Raw genomic sequence first — 10,183 nt, forward strand, 5'->3', positions numbered from 1 at the left:
TAACACTTCTGACAGCTCTTAAGACAGTCCACATCAAGTCACACTTAACCAAAATTCCTTTTATCATCTCAATCTTTTTAATCCCAATGAATCAGAAATAATTTCCACACTGTGAAAATCATGATTCTGCAACAAAGATAATTGACGGAGAGGTGTGTTTTCTGGAAGTCCCTCAACTACCTCAGTCATAACACATTTTGATACTGTTTCCCTGTACTCTGACATAGCAGGACTACAAGTCTACTGTGTTCATAATAATTCTTTCAAAGGCTATTCCCTCATATGTCAAAACTAAATATTCAGCCTCTGCAAGCAGAGACCTCTCTATATGGGCACATTTCCAGTGTATGCACTGATAGTTTACAGAACTGCCTTCTGCAAAGGATTTTCCCAGTAGCAAGCAAGGATGCTGCACAAGCATGCACAGTAATGAGGAGCAACCAAGAGGCAGAGCAAGTCCTTCAACAAGCCTTAGATGTAACGCAGAGCCTTTATGATCTAGAAGTGAACTACGTTGCTGATATGGAAAACTAACTTCAGTTTGCACTGAGAAAGTTTGGTCCAGCAGGATTCATGGATACAACTACATGCAAGTAGCTCTCAGCTAACACAGCTTCTGAGGATTGGAGCACCAGTATGCATCAAGCAGAGCTGTCTTAGCTCAGCTCAAGCTCTGCACCAGTCCAGCCAACACAATGCCCTAGCTGTGAGCTGGATTCATGCAGTCATGAACATCTCAACCTGCATGGTCTAAGATACTCCACAATACTTAGACTATTTGGTTACTTGGGAAGTCCCACCTTCCAGACACTGGAGAACTGACTATAAAATTAAAGTATTCAAAGAAAACTAAGTGGCAGTGGCTTTAAATGCTTTTAATAGGGTATTTTTACTCTTGTATAATTGTCATGGATGTTAATAATAGCTTACTATCATTTGGTAAGCACATGAGACATTATATAGGCACAAAGTATGAGACAACTGGTTCCTTACTCTGCTTTCAAGATGGAAATGTTGCTACCATCATGCAGTAAATGCTATGAGGGACTGGGGAGCTTGATCAATATCAGGAACCCTACATATGGTCTTGACTGACTAACTAGATTCAACAGAACTGTAGCAAGGGCAGAACTAGAGACACTGCAACACGCCAAGCGATAGAACTGGATCCAACTCCAGCAGCATAGCTCTTTAGAGACTAGCAGAATTAGCCTACAAAGAGGACAATGGAGAGGGAATCCTCAAGGGCTGGTGGTATTAGCTGACATCCAGGGATGGCTTCCAGGGCCCAAAGTAAAACATTGAAAAGTTTAATGATGTTACAGGATATTGTGCAAACCTAATAATATTTGCTGAAGACAACCATACGACATTATTAACTGCAGTAACAACTTGACACCTGTCACAGAAATGAATTACACCTAAGAACCCAAAGTGCAGACTCCCACAAGGCACTATTCATTCCACCTAACTTCAATCTTTTAAAAGTTGTGCATCAAGTCTGAGCACTGTCTACAGATTATGTCTAAACTAAGTGAAAAGATGACTCAGACTAAGAGGATGAGTCGCTCTCAGCAGGTGGCTTTGCCTTCCAAATGTTCAATCATCAAATGTTTAGATTGATGAAGTTAGGCACAAGAAACACCATTTTGGAAGATTTACCCATCTATTTTACCATCAAAGAAGTACTACGATTAATACTTACCTGATAGATCAATCAACATATTCCATCTATGGAGGAGGTAACTTCTGCCTCAAGAAGTATCAGGCAATGTATTTTCTACCCTCTGGATAGGGAAATATTTCTATCACTGTGTAGAAGGCCCTATGGAAATATACATAGTCTGGGGAACAAATTTGCAAGAAATAAGCTTCCACAAAGGAAGAGCAGATGCAGAGAAGGGATGTTAGCATGACCAGACAAATACAGAGATGACCCTAGAAAAAAAGACTAAAAGAGGTTGATCTGTTTAGCATAGTCAAATAAAGCCTAAGAAAAAAATATGGTTGCTTTCTGAACTATGAAGAAAGCCAGTCCTTAAGAGGGAAAAGAACTATTTATACTAAAATGACATTGCTGGCATGAGAACAGACGTCTACAAGTTAATAGCAAATAACTGTTGGCAGAATGTTAGAAGTTGGTTTCAAAGCCTTGGAGGAATAACTTTCCAATTGGAACCCTGGGCACAACTTAATGAATTTTGCAAATAAAAGGAGCATTTTTACAATTAAAATTTAAATCTTTAAATACGAAGATTTAAGATCAAATGCTGGCTCATATAGGAAAGGGCTGGCCTTGATCCAAATGGTGTTTTCTTGTCTTATGCTTTCATACAAGAAGTACTACTCACATCCACTCTCCTTCAGCCCAGTTCATTCAGGTTTCCCCATCACTGCTTTTGCCTTTAAACATCTCCAAATACAGTCACATTACTCTTCGCATCCCCTCAAGGCCTTTGTCTTGAGCTTCTCCTTCTGTCACTCTCCCTCCCCTCCACTACTTCTATAAATAGTACTCCAAGGCAGACATCAGACATGCAAAGTTTCAGGCCAGGCAACATCTGTAGACTTTCCTGGACACACTGTCCTTTTTGTTGAACTTTGAGGCTGTATCCTTCTTTGGGAAAGATAAGTGCAGTGGACAGAAGGAGGGAAATCTACTGAATTCCCATTGCTGAATTCCTTTGACTTACTGTTTCAAGGATTTTCTTGGCCTGACTCCAAGAGTAACTTCTGTAGCCAAGAAATCTCCCTACACGTCTGTAAAAAATGGGCACAGGACTGCTGTGTCTGGGCAGCTTGTTATCTGCACAGACAGTAGAAAATGGCATGGTGCTTTACCTTTCTATTTGGTTAAGTTACAAGGCATGCTCCCATCAGAATGAGATGCATAGGGGACTTACATGGCTGGTCCTTACTTCTGTGATAAGCCACTGATGCTTAGCCTACAGCAGCTCAGCCCAGATTGCATGCCACTGTCAAGAAGTGCATCTACTTTTGTCGCTTGAAATGCATGCCACTTAACATAAAATGATCCCACTGTCACTACAGTTTACCAGGAAATATTCTCCACTACCACATTTGTGTCTGTTTTTGTCGATGTAACCTAAATACTGAGTGCAAAATCACAGAGAGCTCACTATGCTCTGAATGCGCTGATATCTTACAGGCCTTTTGTGCACATAATGGACAAAACAAGCAACAAAAACACTGCAACAATCCATGGCCACATCATGACCCCGAAAACTAATGACCCCAGTGAACTAATGCTTCCTTTAGTCAGTAAGGCCACTAATGTCTTTGTCTCTAATACAGCAATGTAGCATTGCCATGTAAAATGCTTTTCACTTGGCTGTCACACATGCTACACTGCACAAAGAGACAGTAAGATGCTGAAAGATGTTACAGTTTACTGTACTACAGTTGTGGCCAAAGTTCTATTTTTAGCACTAACCTAAATAGAAAATGTAAAAGCACAAAATGGTCTCACACTTCTGTATATGTAAAAAGCATTCAAGTCTGTCATTCAATTCAGTATCAAAAGAGGACCAACTATAAATAAATAAACCTAAATTTTGAAAACACATTTAATCTCTGGAACTTCCACTAACTTGTAGTATATGTAGACATTTCTCTGTCTTCCAGGTGCTAAAAATTATAATCCTAAGAATACTTTTTTAAGTTGGGGATTTAACTTCTGCTTATATTATAATTTTGGAGTCATTCCCAGTGCCTTGCTTTATAACAAAGGAGTTGCTCCCTTTTCCTTTTAAATATTTGATGCTTACTTTTTGTTACATTTAGTTCAGAGGGTAATGTAATGCTCATATCTGTAAATCCAAATGAGTTGGTCTGAAATCATGTAAGCACAAAATTCAATGAACAAACTTATATGCTATTTTTTATCAAAATATCCATTGGTAAATGCTAAAAAAATGCTTGTCCTCTCATTTTAATATAAAAGGAGTAAAATATTCAATAATAGAGCAATGAAAGGGATTTGGTAAAGGAAGAGTTTTCAAGAACAAGTGACAGTTCTCTTTTCTATCCAAGATAACTATTTTTCAAATAGTTCTATTTTACTTTATTCTATAACTTGGCAATCCCAATGGAGGCAAAGAAATTAAAGTACAGCAACTGTATCTTCTATTCACTCCTGATTTTCATAACTTGGAATTTCTGCAAGGAGTAAGTAGAGTCATAGAACAATGGAACAACTGGGAAGGGACCTTAAAGTCCACACAGTTCCAAGAGCTCTGCACTGAGCTAGTTGTCACCCACCTGACCAGGCTGCTTCAAGTCCGAGCTCCATCCAACCTGGCCTTGGGCACAACCAGGGATGGGGCACCCACAGCACTCTGGGCAGCAGTGCCAGGGCCTCGCTGCCCTCATCAAGAAGAGTTTTTTCTTTATATCTAATGTAAACTTATAATTTCTTAGTTTGAAACCATTACCCCTCGTCCTGTCATTGCAATGTCCGATAAAAAGCCCCTCCACAGTTTTCCAGTAGCTCCCCTTTAGGGACTGGAGGTCTTTCCAGAGCCTTCTCTCCCCCAGCTCCCTCAGCCAGCCTCCACAGGGAGGTGATCATCCTTGTTGCCTTTTCTGGACCTGCTCTAATAGTTCATGCTCATCTTTGACAGAGAGCTGTTGGAGAGGGTCCAGAGGAGCCACAAAGATGATCAGGGGACTGGAGCACCTCCACTACAAAGACAGACTGAGGGAGCTGGGCTTGTTCAGCCTGGAAAAGAGAAGGTGCAGGGTGACCTCATTGCGGCCTTTCAATATCTAAAGGGAGCCTACAGACAGGAGGGGAATCAACTCTTGGAAAGGGTAGATAACTGCAGGACAAGGGGAAATGGTTTGAAGTTGAGGGAGGGAAGATTTAGGTTGGATGTCAGGGGGAAGTTCTTTACAGAGGTGATGGTGAGGTGCTGGAACAGCTGCCCAGAGAGGCTGTGGATGCCCCGTCCATCCCTGGTTGTGCCCAAGGCCAGGTTGGATGGGGCCCTGGGCAGCCTGGTCTGGTATTAAATGGGGAGGTTGGTGGCCCTCATGTGGCAGGGGAGCTGTAGATTCGTGATCCTTGAGGTCCCTTCCAACTCTGGCCATTCTGTGATTCTGTGATATGGTGAGATCCCCGAGCTGAACACTCTGTATTATATACACATTGTTAATTGTTCAGCATGCAAATCACTACGATCATCAGCACCGAATTAATAATATTTTGTTCCTAAGGATAGATACATTTTCGTAATTCTGAGCCTTCTTCATTACTCTTCTGCTCAACACAACTAATGCACAGCCTTTGGACTTCTCACACCTGTTGCATCTATGGTCACCCATCCCTGAATATAGGAGCGAAGGAAAGAAATTTTGCTAAAGAAAACATCCAGGATTTATTTTCCCCACTATGGAAAGCTCCTAAAAATGTCTATCATATCTCAAGGCTAAAAATTTACCTGAATGGCTGAAATCCAGACAGAAGTAATTGGGCACATTTTGGTTGTTTCTACTACAAAGAACAGGAATGCATTTGCATTTTTTATTATTACTCAGTCCATTAATATTTTAGCAACCTGAGTTTCAAGATTTTGCTCAATAGGAACACAGACATTAATTGTAAAAATGTTCTTTTGTATCACAATTTGTTATAAAAGTTTTGCAATTATGACTTACTCTACAGCCAAGGATACACTTTTAAGACACAATTAGTGTTCATGCAAACAAACCCTGAATTAAGCAATAGCCAAAAAGTTTTTAACTCCCCACTAGAAAGCTTTTACTGCGGGAGGCTTTTTTTGAGATCCTCCAAATAATCAATGATATTTCCAAAACACAGAAAAGCATAAGGAACAAACTCTTCTTTTGATATTGTCAACTGCTATCTTCTTACTGAGAGGCACAGTCTTCTACTCCACTACGGTGGCTAAAAACTGGCCAGGTTTTCTGTTAAATACTAGGTAGACCATCAGGAGTAAATCAAGGAGCATATATTTGAGAAAAGATCTTTCCTTGAGAATACGATTTCTGTGTGAAAGGCGTTCAGAAAAGAGAGCAAAAAAACAACTACAAAACTACTTCACCTCATTAAAAGGCGGATAAAAGACACAAGAAACTGACTGCATAGTTAAGAGTGAACAATGAATCTACACAAAAGTTCAAGAGTTACAAAAGGAAGTATTTTTCAGACACTGTCTAGCTGAATGTGTATTTGTTAGCCAAAGAAATTACTGAAGCTACCCATACATCCAGGTTCAAAAGGGGACTGGCCATTTCCAAGCATTAAAAAGCATAATTGTGAAATAAGCATCATGACTACAAACTTACTACAATCTCCAATAATTGTTAATAAGGACAAAAACTGTGGGAAACAGATTATTATCATATCTGTCTACCAATGGTTCTTACCTTTGCCTTGGGAACATCTGGAATAGCTCTTAGCACAGAACGTTGGCCTAGACAGAGCTGGCCTCTGTTCTCAGTTCTAAAAAGCACTGACGTAGACTCATTCAGAATCATAGAATTATTAAGATCAGAAAAGAGCACTAAGATCATCTAGTCCAACCATGTGACTATCCCTAACTGGAGAATTGGAACTTGAGACACACTGGTGTGTGTTGAGTTTCAGAAAGTACCCTGAAGGCCAGGATTCGCTGAGTTACTTAACTAAGGCATCCAAACTTGACGTAACTAAGAAAGATCACTCTTTAATTACAGTACTAAATATTACAATAAAAAAACAAATCAAATGACCTAGCCTATCTAGGCAATTCATCTGGCTCACAATAACGATGATGCTTTTAGGTCCCATAACTGCTGGATCCATACATTAGTTGTCAGCTACACATAATAGGGAAAGTTGGTAGTGTGTAGACAAAACATCTCAAAACTTCACAGAAATATACATAAGATGCAAAACACCTATTAAAAACACAACTAATTTTACTTTGCATAGACAAAAACTGAATCCTGGACAAGTGACCTGGTAACAAATATGGTCTATATGATCTATATATGTATATGATCTATAAATGTATCCCACATTGCAGCCCCTAACTGTAATGACAATTATATATTTTCTTCCACTGTCACCCATCACATGTTAGGGTTTGAAAATAGAGATGAGTACTATAAATGACATTTTTTCAAGAGGTTCTCAATATGGAATTCCTGTTATTCCAACATATTCCTAACTTGGACACTGTAAGTCAGCATCCTGGCTCATTAAATTACTCAACCCTGAATGAAAAAAGTCTCCAGAATTAGAAAAGAAATCACTGGTTCTGTAAATGTAGAAAAACTTCTCATGGATTAGAAACTTGTGTGAACTCTTATCACGACTCTACTTAGCTATCTGAATAGAATAGCTCAACTTACAAAGTATTTATCTTCAGCCACATCTGCATACCGTAAGTGTGTGTGGCACATTCTGCTACACTATGACCATACTCCAATCCAAAAAGAGCTTTCCAGTCAGATTCTAGCTTTAGGAAATATATAAAAGGATAAGAAGTTTCCTATGGGCACCATAAAATTACACCTACTTTTCTGGTTGAGCTTCTTAGTGGCCACGTGACTGGGAGAAAACAAGTGAAAGGAAGAAGTACTTACCATGAGGACAGCACTCAAACGGTCGCTTTGGATCTGCTGCACCTGGATGCAGGGTCCTGGCACTTGTAACCTTGAGCCGTTGGGAACATTCCCAGCATCCCCATTTGGGATGCTGCTGTTCTCAAGCCCAAGGCCTACAGATGCCCTGTACAAGTAAGTATGAGTCAGTTTACCCACACCAGTGACCTCCAGCACGTCCGGTGGGAGGTGGGAGCTGGGAAGCATGTGCACACTGTATTGATATTTTTCATACTCGTCAGCTGAGCAGCAACAAACGCTGCAGCAGCAGCCCTGGCGGTGACAAGCCGAGCAGTGGCACAGCCGTGCAATGGCAAGAAAGAGGAGGAACACTGTAAAGATGAAGGAGACACAAGCAAGAGAAACAATCAAGTAGATGTTTGTAGCGTTGAGCAGCGGCCGTGGCTCCCCATTATCATCGAAGTCAGGCAGAGCCTGGGGCAGAGTGTCAGCCAGCAGGATGCCCACAGTCACTGTGGAGGAGAGCGGAGGCTCCCCATGGTCCCGCACCACCACTACCACCTTGTGCTTAAGGAGGTCGGTGGAGCGCAAGGAGCGACTGGTGCGTAGCTCACCCGAGTGTGGTGCCAAGTGAAACAGCGTGAAGTCAGTAGAGTGGGCAAGGTGATAGGAGAGCCAGGCATTCTCTGCACTGTCCTCATCATCTGCCACCACTTTGGTCACTAGGTAGTCCTCGTCAGCCAGGCGGGGCACAACTTCCACTGCCACTGAGCCATTCTGGCTGATGGGATACAGGATGGCTGGAGCATTGTCATTCTGGTCTGAGATGTAAACATTCACAGTCATGGCAGCACTCAGGGCTGGTGACCCATTGTCCTTGGCTTCCACTTGGAAGTGGAAGCTTCTAAGCTGCTCAAAGTCAAAGGCACGTTTTGCATAGATGCTCCCATTGGCCAAGCTCACAGACAAAAAGCTGGTCAGGGCACTGCCTGCAACTGTTGAATTCCTGAGTATGTAAGAGATCTGCCCATTCTCCCCTATATCAAGGTCAGAGGCTGAGACCTGGTAGAGAAAAGCACCAAGTGGATTGTTCTCCTCCACAAACACATCAAATGTACCAGCAGCAAAGACAGGGGGGTTGTCGTTCACATCAGAAATCTGCACCCAAAGTGTCTGCTGAGTGGTGATGGGAGGAGATCCCAAGTCTGTGGCGGTGATGGTGATGTTGTACCCACTGATTAGCTCTCGGTCTAGGAGCCCGCTGGTGACCAGGCTGTAGTAGTTTTCCAGGGAAGGTTTTAACTGGAAGGGAAGGTTGTCAGGGATCTGGCAGGCTACTTTCCCGTTCTCCCCAGGGTCCTTATCCACAATACTCAGCAGTGCTATCACTGTGCCAGGAACAGCATCCTCAGGGATGGGATTGGAAAAGGATGCAATCGTTATCTCTGGGCCGTGATTGTTCACATCAGTGATCTCCACCAGCAGCTTAGCTGTGCTTGACAAGGCAAATGCCCCTTTATCCCTTGCTTCAATAAGCATCTCGAGGAGAGGTCTCTGAACTGCTAAATCGCCACTGACTGTCACCTCCCCAGTGTGTGGGTGAATTAAGAACATTTGCTGTAGGTCAGCAGCCGTAGCATTGCTAAACAAATACATGACCTCTCCATTGGGACCTTCATCCAAGTCTGTGGCGTGCACTTGCACTACCAATGTGCCACTGGGGGAGTTTTCCAGGACACTCGCCCTGTAGACTGATTGCTCAAATTCTGGTGCATTGTCATTGGTATCCAGAACAGTCACAACGACAGGGACATCACCAGACCTTGGAGGATCTCCACCATCTTTGGCTGTAAGAACAAGTCTGTGAGTGGCTTGCTGTTCCCTGTCTAAGGCTTTCTTCAGCACCAATTCAGGATACACACTCCCGTCCCCGCGCATCTGCATTTCCAAATGGAAATGGTCATCAAGGTCCAGAATATAATTCTGGACACCATTAGTACCTTCATCGAGATCTTGGGCAGTAGGGAGTGCAAACCTTGCCCCAGGTGACAGGAACTCAGGCACACTTACACGATATTCACTTAAAGGAAAGCTGGGAGAGTTGTCATTTACATCCAGGACTTTAAATTCCATCCTATAAAGCTCTAGAGGGTTTTCCAGTACAAGTTCATAATTCAGAAGACATGTAGATTTTAGTTCACAAAGCTGCTCTCTGTCTATTGGCTCGTTAACAGATAAAACCCCTGTGGTTGCATTTATATTAAAATATTGCTTACTTGAACCGGTGATCATGCGAAATTTCCGGGCTGAAAGTGCAGCCGCGTTTATTCCTAAATCCTTCGCTACGTTTCCAACAAACGCTCCGCGCTCTGTTCCCTCGGCAATGGAGTACACCACTTGTCCCTTCGCGGTGCAGCAAATAAGGCAGAAGACCATCCAGTAGACCCGCATTCTTCCTCCCCTACTCAGCTCCCCGCAGCCCGGCTCGGCAGGAACATAATCCAATATTTCAGCGAGCAGCCCAAGTTCCCAGCAAACGGGCACCGGGACGCACCGGCGGTAAGAAGTTCGCTCCGGGCGCGGGAGGCGT

At 42.6% G+C, this 10,183-nt stretch overlaps 1 protein-coding gene across 1 annotated transcript; it reads right to left on the reverse strand.

Moving 5' to 3' along the window:
* Positions 1-5,085: 5,085 nt before the first annotated feature.
* Positions 5,086-10,177, reverse strand: LOC100546919 (protocadherin alpha-C1). The gene has a single exon (XM_010718800.2). It carries the CDS (start codon positions 10,042-10,044, stop codon positions 7,477-7,479), a length of 2,568 nt encoding a protein of 855 aa, XP_010717102.1. The 5' UTR covers positions 10,045-10,177; the 3' UTR covers positions 5,086-7,476.
* Between the last annotated feature and the right edge of the window lie 6 nt (positions 10,178-10,183).

Source organism: Meleagris gallopavo, chromosome 15 (assembly GCF_000146605.3).
Source record: "Meleagris gallopavo isolate NT-WF06-2002-E0010 breed Aviagen turkey brand Nicholas breeding stock chromosome 15, Turkey_5.1, whole genome shotgun sequence".
In the NCBI taxonomy this organism is placed as follows: Eukaryota; Metazoa; Chordata; class Aves; order Galliformes; family Phasianidae; genus Meleagris; species Meleagris gallopavo.